Source organism: Pristiophorus japonicus, chromosome 8, assembly GCF_044704955.1.
Source record: "Pristiophorus japonicus isolate sPriJap1 chromosome 8, sPriJap1.hap1, whole genome shotgun sequence".
In the NCBI taxonomy this organism is placed as follows: domain Eukaryota; kingdom Metazoa; phylum Chordata; class Chondrichthyes; family Pristiophoridae; genus Pristiophorus; species Pristiophorus japonicus.
This window is the reverse complement of record NC_091984.1, coordinates 138,834,589-138,855,215: the sequence shown is the minus strand read 5'-3', so window position 1 is coordinate 138,855,215 and position 20,627 is coordinate 138,834,589. Positions and strand designations below refer to the sequence as shown.

General features: G+C 49.8%; 1 protein-coding gene across 1 annotated transcript in view; it reads left to right on the top strand.

The window, feature by feature from the left end:
- Positions 1–20,627, top strand: part of LOC139268184 (pre-B-cell leukemia transcription factor 1-like) — a 1,207,813-nt gene that overhangs the window by 1,070,434 nt on the left and 116,752 nt on the right. Inside the window, exons 5-6 of the mRNA XM_070886235.1 lie at positions 10,873–11,008; positions 16,357–16,516. Coding sequence (XP_070742336.1) covers positions 10,873–11,008; positions 16,357–16,516 — 296 coding nt within the window. The remainder of the gene's footprint in view (positions 1–10,872; positions 11,009–16,356; positions 16,517–20,627) is intronic.

The window sequence follows — 20,627 nt, the reverse complement described above, 5'->3', positions numbered from 1 at the left end:
GAGTTTGGAGTCGGAAGCAGGAGAAGACAAAGTGTGACAATGGATTCAGGGTGGTCAAAGGCTGCCTCCTGCTTCAATGCTGCCTCCCTTGAGGTGTTGTTGGGGGCTGTAAGGAGCCGCAGAGAGATGGTCTTCCCCAGCAATGGGAGGGAGAAACCTGCTGCTGCCTCAGTGAACTCCTGGCTGGAGGAGCCCCAGCAGCAGGAGCATTGTACCACGCTCCTGGATTCAGTGCAGGAATTTCTTCAATGACCTATCTAGATCAGGAAAGGTGAGTACAGTCGCACAATTATCCTGCTGTGCACATCATCCCACCCCCTCACTCTGCCTTGTCAAGCCTGCTCCATCTCATCACCCCTCACACATACTCACCTTGCAAGCACACCCATCCTCTCTGACTATGCACTTCCTCACATCCTCATCTATCCGTCCACCACTGACACTCACCCCCATCCTCATGCAATTTCATGCCTCTCCCTGATAGTCACCCTCACCAAATGCACTGCATCCTTCGGGCGAACACATACCCTGATACTCACTCATAGGTCTGTCCCATTGTAGGAGAGAGCACAGAACACCAGGGAGAGCGAGCGAACCAAAGGTGGGACTCCACAGATCTCGCAGCTCACAACTACAGAGGAGGAAGAGCTGGAGGTCTGCATTGCTTCGGCATCCTTGGCCATCGGAGATGGGGCGATGGGGACCTCCCAGCTACCTGGTGACACAATTAAATATCAGCGACCCACATATCATACAGCACTCAGTCATGTTGACTTGATTTCAGTGTAATATGATCAACATCGTATGAAAAATTGCAACATTCCTACCTTGCCAGTAATAATTTATAACTTTTCTCCCTGCCATGGCCTTTCCGCGTGCAGCAGCAGTCGCCGGACCTTGCGGACGACGATTCCTCAGAGAAGCTAATTCTGCCGCCGCACCGTCACAGGACCCCTGCTCACCGTGCACCGGCCCAGGACTCCTGCTCACCGTGCATCGGCCTGGCCCAGGAATCCTTTTCACCGAGCACCGTCAAAGGTCTCCTGCTCACTGTGCACTGGCCCAGGACTCCTGCTCACCATGCACCGGCCCAGGACTCCTGCTCACCATGCACTGGCCCAGGACTCCTGCTCACCATGCACCGGCCCAGGACTCCTGCTCACCATGCACCGGCCCAGGACTCCTGCTCACCGTGCATCGGCCTGGCCCAGGAATCCTTTTCACCGAGCACCGTCAAAGGTCTCCTGCTCACCATGCACCGGCCCAGGACTCCTGCTCACCATGCACTGGCCCAGGACTCCTGCTCACCATGCACTGGCCCAGGACTCCTGCTCACCATGCACTGGCCCAGGACTCCTGCTCACCATGCACCGGCCCAGGACTCCTGCTCACCGTGCATCGGCCTGGCCCAGGAATCCTTTTCACCGAGCACCGTCAAAGGTCTCCTGCTCACCATGCACTGGCCCAGGACTCCTGCTCACCATGCACTGGCCCAGGACTCCTGCTCACCATGCACCGGCCCAGGACTCCTGCTCACCATGCACTGGCCCAGGACTCGTGCTCACCATGCACCGGCCCAGGACTCCTGCTCACCATGCACTGGCCCAGGACTCGTGCTCACCATGCACCGGCCCAGGACTCCTGCTCACCGTGCATTGGCCCGGCCCAGGACTCCTGCTCACCGTGCATTGGCCCGGCCCAGGAATCCTGCTCACCGAGCACCGTCAAAGGTCTCCTGCTCACCATGCACTGGCCCAGGACTCCTGCTCACCATCCTGGCCCAGGACTCCTGCTCACCATGCACTGGCCCAGAACTCTTGCTCACTACGCACCATCCCGGCCCAGGACTCCTGCTCACCATGCACTGGCCCAGGACTCCTGCTCACCATGCACTGGCCCAGGACTCCTGCTCACCATCCCGGCCCAGGACTCCTGCTCACCATGCACTGGCCCAGGACTCTTGCTCACTACGCACCATCCCGGCCCAGGACTCCTGCTCACCATGCACTGGCCCAGGACTCCTGCTCACCATCCCGGCCCAGGACTCCTGCTCACCATGTACTGGCCCAGGACTCCTGCTCACCATCCCGGCCCAGGACTCCTGCTCACCATCCCGGCCCAGGACTCCTGCTCACCATGTACTGGCCCAGGACTCCTGCTCACAGGTGGGACAGACAGTCATTGAGGGAGGGGGTGGGTGGGACTGGTTTGCCGCATGCTCCTTCCGCTGTCTGCGCTTGGTTTCTGCATGCTCTCAGCGACGAGCCTCGAGGTGCTCAGCACCCTCCCGGATGCACTTCCTCCACTTAGGGCGGTCTTTGGACAGGGATTCCCAGGTGTCAGTAGGGATGTTGAACTTCATCAGGGAGGCTTTGAGGGTGTCCTTGAAACGTTTCCTCTGCCCACCATTGGCTCGCTTGCTGTGTAGGAGTTCCGAGTAGAGCGCTTGCTTAGGGAGTCTTGTGCTGGGCATGTGGATGATATGGCCCACCCAAAGGAGCTGGTCGAGTGTGGTCAGTGCTTCGATGCTGGGGATGTCGGCCTGATTGAGAACACTGACGTTGGTGCGTCTGTCCTCCCAGGGGATTTGCAGGATCTTGCGGAGGCAGCGCTGGTGGTACTTCTCCAGCGCTTTGAGGTGTCTACTGTTATGGTCCACATCTCTGAGCGATATAGGATGGCGGATATCACTACTGCCCTGTAGACCATAAGCTTGGTGCCAGATTTGAGGTCCAAGACTGGTTTGACAAGAACGTCCAGGAGATCCAGGAGCTAATAAGTTGCAAACGCAAGGCATTTCTGAACTTAAAGCGTCAACCCAATTCGGGAGCAGCAAAGCAGTTCTGCAGGTGGCTGAAAGCCGAGGTTCAGCAAAAAACTCGCGACATAAAGATTGGATGGTGTGTGGAGAAAGCACAGGAGATCCAGCAGTTGGCCGACAACCACGACGTGCGAGGTTTCTTCAGCGCAGTCAAGACAACCTACGGCCCAAGCACCCAAGGCCCCACTGCACTGCTGACCAAGATCATTAAGGACACCGAGGCAGTCAGGACCCGCTGGAAGGAGCACTTCAAAGATCTCATCAACCGAGACTCTACCTTCAACACGAGTATCCTCCATCCCGCAGCATGATATCCGCCACCATCTCAGCACAACACCAGCCCTGCACGAGGTAGAAAAGCCATCCCTCAGCTCAAGAACAACAAGACATCAGGAGCAGATGGAATCCCTGCTGAGGCACTAAAGTATGGCAGAGAGGCACTCTGCCTGTAGGCCCTGTGTGGTGGGTAGTGCCTCCTCTGAGCTCCACACTTCTGCTGTTCCTTTCCCTGCTCCCCCCCTACCCGCTTCCCCCCTCCCCCCTCCCCGCTTCCCCCCTCCCCTCTCCCCCCTCCCACCCCCCTGCTTTTATCTCCCCTCTCCCCCTCCTCTCTCTCCCTGCTTACTCCTCCCCTCTACCCCACGCCTCCACCCCCTCCCTGCTGCCCCCTCTCCCCCTCTCCCCTCTTCCCGCTCCCCTCTCCCCCTCTTCCTGTTCCCCTCTTACCCGCTCACCCTCTCGGGGCTCCCCGTTCCCCTTTCCCCACTTCCCCCTCTCTCCCTCCTCCCCTGCTCCCTCTCTCTGCTCCCCTCTTGCCTCTCCCCCTCTCCCCTCCCCCTACTCCCCCCTCCCTGCTCCCTCCCCTCTCCCCTACCCCCCTCCCCTCGCTCCCCCTCCCCTTTCTCCGTGCTCCCCTCTCTCCCCGCGCCCGCTCTCCCTCTCCCCTCTCCCCTCTCCCTGCTCCCCTCTCCCTGCTTCCCTCTCCTTGTTCCCCCTCCCCTCTCCCCCCACCCCTCTCCCCCTCCCCTCTCACCTCTCCCCTCTCCCTGCTCCCCTCTCCCTGCTCCCCTATCCTTGCTCCCCCTCCCCTCTCCCCCCACCCCTCTCCCCCCACCTCTCCCCCTGCTCCCCTCTCCTTGCTCCCCTCTCCTTGCTCCCCCTACCCTCTCCCCCCACCCCTCTCCCCCTCCCCTCTCACCTCTCCCTGCTCCCCTCTTCCTGCTCCCCCTACCCCTCTCCCCCTCCCCTCTCACCTCTCCCTGCTCCCCTCTTCCTGCTCCCCCTCTCCCTGCTCACCTCTCTCCTCGCGCCCTGCTCTCCCCCTCCCCTCTCCCCTCTCCCTGCTCCCCTCTCCCTGCTCCCCTATCCTTGTTCCCCCTCCCCGCTCCCCTCTCCCCCTCCCCTCTCCCCTCATCCTGCTCCCCTCATCCTGCTCCCCTCTCCTTGCTCCCCCTCCCCTCTCCCCCCACCCCTCTCCCTCTCCCCTCTCCCCTCTCCCTGCTCCCCTATCCTTGCTCCCCCTCCCCTCTCCCCTCTCCCCTCCCCTCTCCCCTCATCCTGCTCCCCTCATCCTGCTCCCCTATCCTTGCTCCCCCTACCCTCTCCCCCCACCCCTCTCCCCCTCCCCTCTCACCTCTCCCTGCTCCCCTCTTCCTGCTCCCCCCCTCCCTGCTCCCCTCTCTCCCCGCGCCCCTCTCTCCCTGCTCCCCTCTCTCCCCGCGCCCCTCTCTCCCCCTTTCCCTGCTCCCCCCTCCCTGCTCCCTCCCCTTTCCCCCTACCCCCCTCTCCCTGCACCCTCTCCCCCTACTCCCCGCTCCCCACTCCCCCTCTCCCTGCTCCCCTCTCTCCCGCGCCCTTCTCTCCCCCTCTCCCCACTCCCCCCTCCCTGCTCCCCCTCTCTCTGCTGTCCAGCTGCAGGTCTCGCAACAGTATTTAAGAAAGTGATTAAGAAAGTTCTATGGACTGGGTGCACGATGAACCCCTTGCACTGCTGATAACCTCGTTGGAAATTAGTGCAAAATGCTTCCTGCTCTCCTGGTCCCTTTGACTGATGAACAAATAAAACGCTGATCGAATATCTCTCAGCCTATAATGTACGAAACTACAACAGATAATGCTTTATGCAATTTCCCAGTGTCTCCTACAAAACAATAAATGTTCAGGACACTTTAAGAATACTCTGCAGTACTTTAAACAACTTGCGTCGTTGAAGAAACACTTTTACCTGAGAACGACCATCTCCTGGAATCCGCTGTTTTGACTCAAGTGGTAGTGCAGTGAAAAAAGTAACTGAATTGCTTTGTCTCTTTGTGTTAATCAAATGTTAAAACAATTACATTTTACCAGGCAGAGCGAATGAGAGAGAGAGTGCCACCTGTTAGTCCTTTATTCATTAACTGATTGGTCACTGGATCAAATGGACAGTGCCTGCCAATCTGCTAGTGGCAGCAACTGGTGAATGATCGACCAGATAACCACTTCCCCTCCCATAACCAATCTGAGCCTACACATTGGTTCCGCAAGCGCAGCTAAAGACATCAGAGAAGAAAAGAAAGAAAGACTTGGATTTATATAGCGCCTTTCATGACCACCGAACGTCTCAAAGCACTTTACAGCCAATGAAGTACTTTTGGAGTGTAGTCACTGTTGTAATGTGGGAAACGCGGCAGCCAGCCTGCGCACAGCAAGCTCCCACAAACAGCAATATGATAATGACCAGAAAATCTGTTTTTGTTCTGTTGATTAAGGGATAAATATTGGCCAGAAAACTGGGGAGAACTCCCCCACCTGAGAGGGCAGAAGGGGCCTTGGTTTAACATCTCATCCGAAAAATGTTATCTCCAGCAGTGCAGCACTCCCTCAGTACTGCACTGGAAGGAACTCGAAGGAACTCAACGATGCCATATTTACACAGCAAGAAGTCGCTGAAGTGTATAATCCAGCTCAGTCAGATCAGCAACCAAACTAAAGCAATTGCAAACTAGGGGTATGGTAGCATAGTGGTTATGTTTCTGGACTCGTAATCCAGAGGCCTGGATTAAGAGACTTGAGTTCACATCCCACCACAGCAGCAGGGGAATTCAAATTCCATCCATTAAAAAGCTAGTATCAGTAATGGTAACCATGAAACGACTGCATTGACATAAGTCCCACTGGTTCACTCATGTCCTTCAGGGAGGGAAATCTGCTGTCCTTACCTGGTCTGGCCTATATGTTACTTCAGACCCTGATCCACACCAATATGGTTAGCTCTGAAATGGCCTTTTAAGCAACTCCGTTATATTCAAGGCAATGGCTCTCCACCACCAAGTGTCATGGTACATGAGTCATTGAAAGTTGGCATGCAGGTATAGCAGGCGATGAAGAAGGCAAATGGTATGTTGGTCTTCATAGCTAGGGGATTTGAGTATAGGAGCAGGGAGGTCTTACTGCAGTTGTACAAGGCCTTGGTGAGGCTTCACCTGGAATATTGTGTTCAGTTTTGGTCTCCTAATCTGAGGAAGGAAGTTCTTGCTATTGAGGGAGTGCAGCGAAGGTTCACCAGACTGATTCCCGGGATGGCAGGACTGACATATGAGGAGAGACTGGATCGACTGGGCCTGTATTCAATGGAGTTTAGAAGGCTGAGAGGGCATCTCATAGAAACATATAAAATTCTGATGGGACTGGACAGGTTAGATGCAGGAAGAATGTTCCAATGTTGGGGAAGTCCAGAACCAGGGGACACAGTTAAAGGATAAGGGGTAAGCCATTTAGGACTGAGATGAGGAGAAACTTCTTCACTCGGAGAGTTGTTAACCTGTGGAATTCCCTACCGCAGAGAGTTGTTGATGCCAGTTCGTTGGATATATTCAAGAGGGAGTTAGATATGGCCCTTATGGCTAAGGGGATCAAGGGGTATGGAGAGAAGGCAGGAAAGGGTACTGAGGTGAATGATCAGCCATGATCATATTGAATGTTGGTGCAGGCTCGAAGGGCCGAATGGCCTACTCCTGCACTTATTTTCTATGTTTCTTTGTTTCAAGGGCAACTAGGGTAAATAGGGTAATAAATGCTGGCTTTGCCAGCGACGCCCACATCCTGAGCATGAATAACAAAAAATCTCAAACTCCCATTAAAAAGGGGAGTCACCCTGTGGTCTCAGGCTTCAAAGTAAAATTGGGCTAAATAAATTAAGGAGAATAAACCTGAAGCAAGAGCAACTACGGCAGATTTCATTAGATTCCAATATTTTATGGACTCTCCCAGTGTCTTTGTCATAACAATAAAACTCAATAGGCCTGAAATCCCGGCCTCCCCGGGTTCGTACGGAGTGTGTACAGACCTTGGAAGGCATCGCAAAAGCCGGTTTTCAGTGCGCAATGCACATGCGCCAAAAAACGGCTTTTCTGATCTGTCAAGCTCCAGCTTGACCGATCTTCCACATCTCCACAGCCAGACAGTTGCACGGGCAAGATTGCAGTATTTACCCATATCTTGCCCAGCAAATGGCCTGAAAACTCTTGTGCCTGATAAAAGCAGGTGCATAGCTTACTTTTCCAGGTGTAAGAGTTTTAAAATACATAAAAGCATTTGAAAATAAAATTATAAAAACACTTTTTATTGTTAAAAACCCTCCCCACTATGATAAGTATATTTTAAACCATAATTTAAATAACTTTTTTAAAAATTGGAAAAATACATATTTTTTATAATACATAAATAACTTTAATTTAAATTAATAAAAATCTGTGGTTTATTTTTTCTATTTTTTATTAGTGTTTTGGGTGTTTGGGGTGAGGGGTGTTTCTCATTCATAATAATGGGAATTACAACTTACGGAGTTCCCATTATTATGAATGAGAACATACAATACCTGATTGGCTGCCCAGGGCCATGTGACTGCAGCTCCAGCCCTGCACACGTCCCGACGTGCACGCGCTGCGACGCGCAGTCAGTGGAGGCCTCAGGACCGGGAACTCGCGTGGGCGCAGCAGGAACAGGTAAGTGCGCATCTTTTATACGTTTTTTCCCTCGATCGCCCGTGGGAAGCAGCCGACCAGGATTTCTGGGCCAATAACAGTTAGAAGTTCTCTTAAGACCTTGGGCTAGAGTATCCGTTTTGGGCCCAATCAGCGAACTGGGTGCAAATTGGGCCCAAAATTGCACTAGTTTTGAGAAATATTTTATTTTTCAAGTTTCCACTCGAAACTTATTTGCACATCGCCAAATGTAAACTCTGCCATGGACAGAGTGTTTGTACGTAATACATCAAAAGAGATTTTGCGTTGAAAGATATTCCTCGCTATATTTAAGAGTGGTACAGCTTGGGTTTGAGTAATACAGCTGAAAATGGGATTATCGCAGACAATAAGCATTTTAATCAGTGTCGAGTCCACCACCTGTGAGTAACCTGATTTTAAATCACTGACAATGACTTTTTAAAAAACTACAGGACCACTTGCTAATTATATTGCGATACAGTAGTCAGTTTCTCAGCAATTTTATATTCTAAAGCTTCTAAAACATGTCCTTGGACCCAAAAGAACCAGCTTAATTTTAAGAGGCTTCTTAAAGGTCCGCAAACAGGTGCAGTTAGTGGAGACTCGCCATGGCGATTAATTCAATCGAGTTCTTGGCCAGTTTTATGGCCGGGTAGCTTCTAGCTCAACGTTTTTTAAATTAGCGCAAAAAATCGCGCAAACTAAATTTGCACTGAATGTAATTCGCACTTAAAATTCCACCATCTCTTGAGCTGGCTTGGCTGATTTTGGGCAAAATGTGCTGAAAAAGCATAGCGCAACCTAGTGGAAGCCCCATGCCTTGTCAGCTCTGGCTCAGTGGGCACTCTCGCTTCTGAGTCAGAAGGTTGTCCCACTCTAGAGACTTGAGCTCAAAATCCAGACTGACACTCCCAGTGCAGTGCTGAGGAGCTGCAGTCGTGTCTGAGATGCCGTCTCTCGGATGAGACATTAAACTGAGGCCCCGTCTGCCCCCTCAGGTTGATGTAAAAGATCTCACGGCAGTATTTGAAGGAGAGCTCTGCCCGGTGTCCTGGACAATATTTATCCCTCAACCAGCATCCCAAAAGCAGATGATCCGGTCATTATTGCATCGCTGCTGTGGGAGCTTGCTGTGCGCAAATTTGCTGCTGCGTTTCTCTACCCTTACTTTCTTGTCTTGAAGAAATGTTTTCACACACCATTTATCGCGACCATGCGTGAAGAGAAAGGTTTCCGTACAACTGAGACCCAGGGGACAACAGCAGGTTCACGGCCCCAGGTGCCGTCTCCCTCCTGCCGTGCCGAACGTGGCACATCATCTTGGTGCAGTCACCTCACCTTCCCATGTTGGTGTCACCAGATTGGAAAAGTCGACACACTGAGCACGTTAGTTGACAAAGGAGAAAACCCAGCCTCCATTACTGGTACTCTGTAGCCCGCTGCTGGTGAGAGCCAAAATCGTTGCCTCAATCCCACCTGAGCTGCCGTTGACTGGCACCTCCTGGCGTGGCATGGTTTAATCTCCCTAGCTTGGGAAGCACCGCAGACCATTACAGCTGTATCTGGAACGGGGAGGAGGTAAAAGCAAAGTAAAACCATTCAGAGATCCTACTCTGTATCATTATAAGAACAAACAATAAGAACATAAGAAATAGGAGCAGGAGCAGGCCATTTGACCCCTCGAGCCTGCTCCGCCATTTAATAAGATCATGGCTGATCTGATCATGGTCTCAGCTCCATTTCCCTGCCCATTCCCCATCACCCTTTATTCCCTTATCGCTCAAAAATCTGTCCATCTCCACCTTAAATATATTCAATGGCCCAGCCTCTACAACTCTCTGGGGCAGAGAATTCCACAGATTTAAAACCCTCTGAGAGAAGAAATTCCTCCTCATCTCAGTTTTAAATGGGCGGCCCCTTATTCTGAGACTATGCCCCCTAGTTTTAATTTCCCCTATGAATGGAACTATCATCTCTGCATCCACCTTGTCGAGCCCCCTCATTATCTTATATGTTTCAATAAGATCACCTCTCATTCTTCTGAACTCTAATGTGTATAGGGCCAACCTACTCAACCTTTCCTCATAAGTCAACCCCCTCATCTGCTGGACTTTGCTGCGAAGCGCATGTGTGCGGGTAATTATAGGATTGGCTTGTCTGCAGTGCACTCCATGGTTGAATAGCCTGCTGACACTCACTGTTTTTGGCCACAGAGGTACTGAAGTGGTGCTGGTACCCAATAAATGTTAGCACGAGAACGAGGCGGAGTGTGGAGAGGGGTGGGGGGTGCGAAATGAGTAAATATGAGACTTTAAGTCAGGAGCTGGAGGCAGCTGTGTTGGGGTGAGGGGTGGTAGGAGGAAGTTCGGGAGAATTGGAGGCAGCACCATGCGGAAAGGTCTTTGTAATGTATGCACTTGTGAGTATGCTCACAGGTTTGTAGAGCTGTTGAGGCATCAGAGTGACTGGAGTGCATCATCACCCCTGGCAACTAAATTTTAATTTGATCCTTAATGTCTAAAGTTTAATTTGTTTAAATGTGTTGGTTTTAGAGCCCCTTGAATAAGGGGGCACTTGATTTACAGTTTACACCAAAATAGTTGTGGGGCTGTTGAGTTGTGAGTGGCTTAGCCAATCACGTGATGTTCACAAGACTCAATAAAACCCCAGCCAGTTGGGTTCGGGGGGTAAACGAGGCAGGTGGTTGTGAGCCTGGTGGATGAACTGGTAATGTGTAGTGTGATTGTTAAACCTTTTGCTAATAAACTAACTAGTTCTTAATAGCAATGTGTTGCTATGAATTCTTAAGCAAAGGACCCATGAAGAAAATTCATTACACTCCTGGGGCTGGAGGCAGCTCTGTTGGGGGAGTTGGATGTAGGGGGATTTTCAGAAGAAGTTGGTCGCAGCAGAGGCAGCTCGGGGGAGGTAGGGAGAGTGTCTTTGTGTTGTGGGGCTGGGAGGTAAGGAGGAAGGTACAGGTGATGTCAAAGATGGAGATCAGGGGCAAATAGACAGCATTTTTTTTTCTCCCCTTTGTTTTCTTTTTTGAAATGTTTTTACTTTCAGGAGAAAAAGACGTAACTTCAGCAAGCAAGCGACAGAGATCCTCAACGAATATTTCTACTCTCACCTCAGCAACCCCTACCCCAGCGAAGAAGCCAAGGAAGAACTGGCAAAGAAATGTAGCATCACGGTGGCACAGGTGAGGGCGGTTTGATCAGTAAAAGGACACCCCCCCGGGCAGCCGTTAAAACCCCTCCTCTGATTTTCTAAAGTAGAAAAGGTTGAGAACGCTGTCCTTTTACCTCAGCATGAGCCGTGACTCAGTGGGCAGCACACTTGCCTCTGGCTCAGAAGGTTGTGGGTTCAAGTCCCACTCCAGAATGTAGGCTGACACTCCCAGTGTAGTGTTGAGGGAGCGCTGCAGTGTCGGAGGTGCCGTCTTACGGATGGGATGTTAAAACGAGGCCCCCGTCTGCCCTCTCCGGTGGATGTAATAATCCCGCAGCACTATTTCGAAGTAAGAGTTCTCCCCGGTGTCCTGACCAGTGTTTATCCCTCAACAAACGTCCCCAAAACAGATGATTTGTTCATCATCACATTGCTGTTTGTGGGAGTTTGCTGTGCGTAAATTAGTTGGCACGTATCATACGTTAGAACTGTGCCTATACCTTAAAAGTACTTGATTGGCTGTAAATCCCTTTGGGTGGACCTGAGGTTGTGGAAACTGCTAGTCGGTCATTCTTTTCTCTAGGACCTGGGTTCAAGTTCAGTGGCATGCTCATTCATTGAGACCATACGGCTGGCTACTGCGGGTCATGGAGACATCACGTTGGTGTAGAAGGAGATCCCATTATTGGTTGGGGTGAAGGTGCATTGCTGTGGGATCGTAGATCAAACCTCACACCTGGCACCGCAGTACTTGGCTGATGGCTCACTCTAAGTTAAGAAGCATTCTGTTCTCCGACACTGACATTCCATCCCTTCCTGAGCCTAAAAGAAAGAACTTTGCATTCACACAGTGTCTTTCACAATTTCAAAAACACCCTAAAACACTTTACTGCCATTGAATTGCTTTTGAAGTGTTATCGCTGGTTTGTTCCATAAACAGAAAATGAGATAAATAACGAGTTATATCTGTTTCTCAAGGCATTTATAGGGGGATGGACGTGGGCCAGGACACCAGGAGAACTCTCTGACTTTGATCAGGAAATAGAAAAGGTCAATGAAGAGTCAAAGATAAGGGTGCTGTTAGGTTACACCCAGTATCATGTGATCCTTTGGAGGGTCATTCATTCATGAAGGTTGGTCTAGAAACAATGACCTGGATTCTGCGGTCAGCGGTGAAGTAACGGTGCTCACCATTCACCTCGCTGACAGCTGCCCACAGACCTCCCGCGAGCTATAGAGCTGAGACTTCCTCCAATCCGGTGCCTGGCCCAGCAAGACACCCTCTACAGGGGATCTGTGACGTCTCTGAGAAGGGTAAAGAAACTGCAAGGCTCTTCAACCAATCAGATTGAAGAATCCTTATGGAGACGCGCAGGCTAGAATTTTAATTTGGAGATGGATAGGGAGAGGCGGGTGGGGGGGAGGTGGGGGCAGGGGTGCAGCAGCTGGAAAGTGGTCGGGAAACCCAGGAGAACTGGTTTCCCCGAGGCCCCTGTCGAACTTAGCCAGGGCCTTTGTAGCATTTCAAGGCACTGATTCCCGCCTGCAGCCAGCCAGCCAGATGGAGGGACTGGCTAGGCCTGTGGCACCAGGCCACCGAGAGGCTGGAGGGGGAATTAGAGGGGGGGCCGGAGGCCGGAGGGGGGAATTGGGGGCCGGAGGGGGGATTGGGGGCTGAGGATCAGAGGCCAGAGGTGGGATGGGGGCCAGAGGGGGGATCAGGGGCTGGGGATCGGAGGCCGGAGGGGGATCAGGGCTGAGGATCGGAGGCCGGAGGGGGATCAGGGCTAAGGATTGGAGGCCGAGGGGGGATCGGGGGCTGGGGATCGGAGGCCGAGGGGTGATCGGGGGCTGGGGATCAGATGCCGGAGATGTGACAGTATAACTGTAATGTATTTGCTTCGTGGGTTCTTTGTTTAAGAAGTCACAGCAACACATTGCTATTAAGAATAGTTTGTTTATTAGCAAAGGTTTAACAATCACATTGCACATTACCAGTTCATCCACCAGGCTCACAACCACCTGCCTCATCGTGGATCTCCCGAACCCAACTGGCTGGGGTTTTATTAAGTCTCGTGAACAACATGTGACTGGCTAAGCTACTCCCAACTCAACAGATCTATAAACCTGTGAGCATATTCACAGGTGCATACATTATAATAACCTACCCTATTGTTAGCACCTATGGCTTCATACCTGAAGCATACAGGCAAAAGGAGAAGAAATTGAGCAAAGGTTCCACACAGTATGCATAGGGAATTAGTCATTGAGCTACAAGATATTTGGACATTCTTGGTTGGAAAGTGAAAATGTAAAATATTATAATAGTCTTTGTTGAGTTCTGGAGATGGTTTCAGTTGAATAGGTTTGCTTGAGAAGGAATGTAAAACCCTGAAGCAGTTAGGCAAGCAGACAGACCTTTCCAAGCAAACGTACTTCATTGGCTGTAAAGTGCTTTGAGACGTCCAATGGTTGTGAAAGGCGCCATATAAATGCAAGTCTTTCTTTTTTTTTGTGTGAATTCACAAACATTGAATGTTTCAAAACCAAATAGATGGTCAGATTCCTCCTGCTGGTTGAATGGGGGAACAGGCTCGAGGGGCAGAATGGCCTACTCCTGTTCCTATGTTGATTGAGTGCACAGTCCACCTTGCTGTGCCTTTCTAACACCAGGTGTGCACTTGCCCAGTGAGCTTCTTACCGGCCGCACTCCGTCCCATTCAATACCCCCAGAGTCTCGCTGTGTGATTGTCCCAGATTGTTGTGTCAGCTTTGTGTCACAGTTTATTAGATTCTCCTGTGCAAGCTCAGCTAACCTAGCGAGGTCATCCCTGAATTTAGGAACACAATCCATTCTGCTTCTGTTTCAGTCAGTGGTCTTCCCACGATTCTGATTAGCGTGAATGGACCACACCCTCTGCTGTATCGCAATTCAAATAGCCAGAACCTTATGGATTCTTGAAGTTCCTCCCTGTAGGCAAGTAGCAGATAAGAAAGAAAAAAAGAACAACTTGCATTTCATGACCTCAGCACATCCCAAAGCGCTTTACAGTGAATGAAGTACCTTTGAAGTCTAGTTACTGCTGTAATGTAGGAAACGCGGCAACCTATTTACGCACAGCAAGCTCCCACAAGCAGCAATGTGATAATGAACAGATAATCTGTTGTATTGATGTTGGTTGAGGGATAAATATTGGCCAGAATACTGGGGAGAACTCGTACGTTCTTCTTTGAAACAGTAAGACAGGTGAGCAGTGTCATTGTATGGTAAACTGTTGGATGGCGTCAAAGCTCCGTCACAATCCCTACACATTATTAACTAACCTAATCAGAGTCGCCCAATGTGATGCTAAATAGTGGGCCAAAAATCACGGTCTCTATGGGCAGGTACGATGTGCCCCGCAAGTGGCAGTTCTCAGCACGTGATGCGCATGCTCTGAAATCCGGCACTTACGAACTGAGAAGGGCTGGAGATTTGGGCTATTTGCCCAACTCCTGCCCAGCGAATGTCCTTCAAACTCTTACACTTGGTAAAAGCTGGCATAAGGCTTGCTTTTACCAGCATAAGAGTTTTAAAAGATAGAAAAATTAAATATGATCACTAGTTTTTATATTAAAAACCCTGTCCAATAAGTTTATTTTTAACCCTATTAAAACATTTGCAAAAAAAAAATGTTCTCCTAAAACGATTGATTTAATTCAATTTCAATTAATTTTAAACATGTGAGTTTTTTTTTAATTTATTGTGTTGTGTTTCTGTGTTTTGGGGGGTTATTCTCATTGATAGTAATGGGAGCTCATACAAACGGAACTCACCATTATTATCAATGACAAGACTACATTGTGATTGGTGGTTTAGGCCCACTTGATCCCAGCTTGTGCTTACGTTCCTGGGATGCGTAGGCCCCAGCACTAGGCACCACATCTAGGCCTCGGACTGAAAGTGTTCATTCCTCCGGAACCACCAAAATAAAAATTTGTGTTGAAGGCGTCCGCCCTGTGGGAAGCCTCCGACCGCAATTTCTGGCCCAGTGACCAATACAGACCATTCTTCAGGCTTCCACCAATCTTCCGCCGAAGTTATTGCGGCCAATCGGGAGAAGCCCTCCGGCGAGGTAATTATTGGAACACGCACCTAGGTGTCCGCAGGCAGCAGCTCTCAGGGACATGGGCAACATGGCTGGCACATGATCAGAAATGGTCATCGAAACTGGGCTCCAGGAGGAGCTTTGTTCCGATTGGGGGCCAGTTTTATGGGGCAGGTGAGTCATTCATTGGCGCAATAGCCCCAAATGAAAGAGGTTGCTCCACTTCATGCCATCCTCAGATGAAGGGGCTGGTAGAGTGGTTTTAAGGACATGATGCACTCACACACTGAGCAAATACTGCCATCCCTAGGGGAGCAGGGAAGTTCTCCACTTTGAGTCAGAAAGTCACGGCACGTCATTGAAAAAAGAAAGACTTGGATTTATATAGTGCTCTTCATGACCACCGGAAGTCTCAAAGTGCTTTACAGCCAATGCGCAAATACTGTAAAGGAATATATATATATGTATTTTATATATATGCAAGCACAAGTAAAGGAATAAATCTATATATTGTATATATGTGCAAGCGCCTTGGGACGTTTTACTACATTAAAAGTGCTATATAAATGCAAGTTGTTGTTTTGTACATGAGTGTATGTATATATATATATATATTTCTATTGGGGTTATTTAAAGAAAGAAAGACTTGGATTTATATAGCACCTTTCACAACCACCAGACGTCTCAAAGCACTTTACAGCCAATGAAGTACTTTTGGAGTGTAATCACTGTTGTAAAGTGGGAAACACGGCAGCCAACTTGCGCACAGCAAGCTCCCACAAACAGCAATGTGATAATGACCAGATAATCTGTTTTTGTTATGTTGATTGAGAGATAAATATTGGCTGGGACACTGGGGAGAACTCCCCTGCTCTTCTTCGAAATAGTGCCATGGGATCTTTTACGTCCACCTGAGAGGGCAGACGGGCTCTTGGTTTATCTGAAAGACGGCACTCCCTCAGTACTGCACTGCGAGTGTCAGCCTAGATTTATGTGCTCAAGTTCTTGGAGTGGGACTTGAACCCACAACTTTCTGACTCGGAGATGAGTGTGCTGCCCACTGAGCCATAGCTGACACTTGAGGCAGTAGTGTGCCCCTTCCCCCCCCTCTCCAAACACATCCACTGTTTACCACCAAAGTCCCATCATGTATTGGAGCCAAAGGATTTGGTACAAAAATCCTCAATGCTGTGTTGCTGTGTAAAACCTATGCATTAACCTTCATGTACAGCATGGCCTGCATCTCACCGCAGCTTTTCCTTTTTGTCTTTTTATCACCCTCCCCTGGCAGGTATCAAACTGGTTTGGTAACAAGCGAATCCGATACAAGAAAAACATAGGCAAGTTCCAGGAGGAGGCGAATCTGTACGCCGCCAAAACAGCGGTAACTGCGACAAACGCGACAGCTCAAGGAGGCCAAGCCAACTCCCCGTCCACTCCCAACTCCACTGGTGAGTGTGTTTATGGGCCACTTTGCACAGCCAGACACCAATCAGGTCTCCAATTGGAACAACTCTTAAAGGACATCTCCACCCCCTCATTGGTGATTATGGAGCAGCTGAAAGGTCAACAGTCATTGTGGGACGTCTCGTATTACTTCCTAGGGCACACAGGAAACCATGTGTCAAGCAATTTCCTCCCACAATAGTCCAACCATCTCGAGGCTTCTCGATAAGAAAGAATGATTGTGGTCTATAAGACCCATGGCTTTTGGTCATAGTTAGTCAGTATCGGAATGAGCTTCTCCGATAGATGGTGGGGCCTTGGCACAATTACAACTTCATTTCTGAAGATCAGAAGCTAATTGTGTATCCCGAAGCCTCAAAAATCCTAATGAATTGGCTACGCTTTCTCACATCAGAGTGTGTTCCATTAGACACAGAGAGAACGTCACCACAATGTTACGTGACCTTTCAGCTTGGGCACAGTTGTAATTTGGTAGGAGTTGTCATTTAAATCAAATGGTACCTTGTTAGGGATTAATAAGCCTTGATGATATTAGGATGGGAGGGGCTGGGTGAGCAGAAGGTCACGGATCCCCCTCCACAGCTACCAAAACCTACGCTGTTTTCTCAGTCAAAGGTAAACAGTGCATGAAATTAGACGCAATATCTACAAGGTTTGCCCATGCTGTTCTTCTGCTCGTTGAGGGTTGCCACACATCTGATAAGTTCTCTGACAGTTGGCTGTCAGCTAGGATTCATGTTCCCAGGCCCTTGAGTGCTCTTGGTCTTTCTTGAGATGTAGAGGGGTTTGCGATTTCTGCCAGAGTTTCACAGGACTAGAGACGACAAGCTGAGAAAAAAGAAGACATTTTTCTCTGCCTCATCCTAAGGAAGAAGGACCTGCATTGATAAAGCACCTCATCGCATCTCTCAACATGCTTTACGTAGTTTGAGGTCCAGTGATTTAATGACAGCAAAAATAATAGCCATTTTGAGCACAGCAAGACTCCACCAATAGCAATGAGATGGAGAACCAGTTAATCTGCTTTTGGTGCTGGTAGGTGAGGAAGGAATGCTGAACTCCACGTTCTCTTAAAACGCCATGGGATCTTCAACACTCACCTGAATAGCCTCAGTTCAACATCTCGTCTAAAGGATGGCTCCTTCGACAATGAAAATGTCCTTCAGTACTGCAGTGGAGTGTCAGCTGACGTGCTCAAGTCTTCGAGCTTCACTCATCTTTATTATCTCTCCTTGGACAGCCCATGACCATTCAGCGCTCACCTGTCCAATCAGCAGTCTCCATTGTCTCTCATCCAGTGCTTCTCCAATAGAATTACCCCCCTTGTTTACTATCTTCCACAAGCGCTGGTGCTCCTGACATTGTGTGTGTAGACACCCGACTGCTGTTAGTGCATGTCATATCTGCTGGAATTCGAGCTCTTTTATGTGTGTGCGATACCACTCCAAGGACTACAGCAGAGGACGTCTAATCAACCAAATTGAGAAGTGAACATATTAGGCACTTCAGATGCTCTCTACCAAGCCACCTGAAAGACACTGCAACAGCATATTATAGCAAAGGGCAAGTTACAGAGAGGGAGTTCACAGAGATTCTCTCTTCATTATTGAGGGGAGACCTTATTGAGGTGTGTAAAATTATGAGGGGCCTGGATATAGTGGATAGGAAGGACCTATTTCCCTTAGCAGAGGGGTCAACAACTAGGGGGCATAGATTTAAAGTAGGAGATTTACAGGGATTTTGAGAGGAAGTTTTTTTCACCCAGGGGGTGATGGGGGTCTGGAACTTACTGCTTGAAAGGGTGGTAGAGGCAGAAACCCTCACCACATTTAAAAAGTACTTGGATGTGCACTTGAAGTGCCATAACCTGCAGGGCTATGGACCAAGAGCTGGAAAGAGGGATTAGGCTGGATAGCTCTTTGTCGGCCGGCGCAGACACGATGGGCTGAAATGGCCTCCTTCCGTGCTGTGAATTTCTATGATTCTATGATAAGGACACAGATATATTTTGGCAGATATTGCAAAGTCATGCTGCCAGTGTGGAGGCTTGCTTGTGCCAACTCAAGTTGCAGTGCTGTTGCCCGATCTCTGATCTACACTAAAGTCTAACAAGGCTCGAAGCCAGCAGAGGAACCTTGCAATTTCTGCCCTGTTGCATTAGATCTGAGGTTATGCTATATCAGAGGGTGTGTGAGCAGCAAAATCTGGTCCTGAAATTGTCAGGAGGGGAGTTGATTTCCAGACTCACACTTAACCTTGTTGGCCTTTATTGCAAGGAGGATGGAGTATAAAAGTAGGGAAGTCCTGCTACAACTATACAGGGTATTGGTGAGGCCACACCCGGAGTAGTACATACAGTTTTGGTCTCCTTATTTAAGGAGGGATATACTTACATTGGAGGCAATTCAGAGAAGTTTCATGAGGTTGATTCCTGAGATGAAGTGGTTGTCTTATGAAAAAGGTTTGAGCAGGTTGGGCCTATACTCATTGGAGTTTAGAAGACTTACAGGTGACCTTATTGAAATGTATAAGATTCTGAAGGGGCTCAACAAGGTAGATGCAGAGAGGATGTTTCCCTTTGTGGGGCAATCTCGAACTAGGGGGCATAATTTCAGAATAAGTGGTCGTCCATTTAAAACTGAGATGAGGAGGAATTTCTTCCCTCAGACGGTCATGAATCTTTGGAATTCCCTGCCCCAGAGAGCTGTGGAGGCTGGGTCATTGAATATATTCAAGGCGGAGGTAGGCAAATTTTTGAATGATAGGTGAGTCAAGGGTTATGGGGAGGGGGCAGGGAAGTGGAGTTGAGGCCAAGATCAGATCAGCCATGATATTATTGATTGGCGGAGCAGGCTCAAGGGGCCAAATGACCTGCTCCTATTTCTTATGCTCTTATGTTCTCACATGTCAAGGATGCCCCAGTGATACACAGTTAGGGTGTAGGGCTTCTGAGCACCACTCTGAGGACCGCTCACTGCTTCCACCTCGCCATGGTCCTGTCTGAAATTCCAGGGACTAGCTTATCAACACGCACCTGTAGCCCTGCAAGAAGGGGGCTCACTACTCGATGGGGCCCACAGGCAGCCCCGGTGTGGCACCCACACTCACACGCTCTGGGCAGGTGCAGGTGGAGGCACGTCTGGCACGATACCTGGCCTGGCCGCTGGAGCAAACCTTCGGACAACTCCGCAAACTGCTGCCGGGCCATGAGGAAGGGCAGACGGGTGGAGGAAACAGAATCAGCCGCCGCTGAATCTCCATTGGAATCAAACCCCCCACCCCTGCGAGAGGGAGGTGAACTTTTTGGCAATGAACTCGTTCAGCTCCTGATGTCACACTTCTTCTCAGCAAACTGTTTCCATGTGAGAGTCAAAATAAATGCAAGCACCTCAAGGGACCATTTCAGGCTACTGAGCTCAGTCTCAGGGCTACCAATCAGCCCCGAGTGGCGTTGAGTCTCGGGTGCGTTGTTGTGGCCGCACCCATCCTAATGAATGATGAGCAGTCCATTACGCTCCAAATTTCATCCGTGTAGAAGGTGAGGAGGTTTTGACGGGGGTCAGGAGGTGAGCCCATCATCACTGAGAACTTCGCCCCTGCCCTACTCTCATAGCCACATTGTTGATACGGCTAATCCAGTTCATCATCATCATAGGCAGTCCCTCGGAATCAAAGAAGACTTGCTTCCACTCTAAAAATGAGTCCTTAGGTGGCTGAACAGTCCAATACAAGAATCACAGTCCCTGTCACAGGTGGGACAGATAGACATTGAGGGAAAGGCGCACAAACAGAAGCTGAACTCCAAGTCACAATCAACATATTCACCAAGGCGTACGAAAGCATGGGCCTTACACTAACCATCCGTAAGACAAAGGTCCTCCACCAACCTGTTCCCACTGCACAGCACTGCCCCCCAATCATCAAGATCCACGGCGCGGCCCTGGACAACGTGGACCATTTCCCAATCCAGTTGACCTCATGGTCAATGGTGACCTCTAAGATGTTGATAGTGGGTTGAAGCGAAGGTGGTGATGTTGAACCTCAGGGGCGGATGGTTGGGTGATGTTGTTGGAGACGATTATTACCCATGCGGTG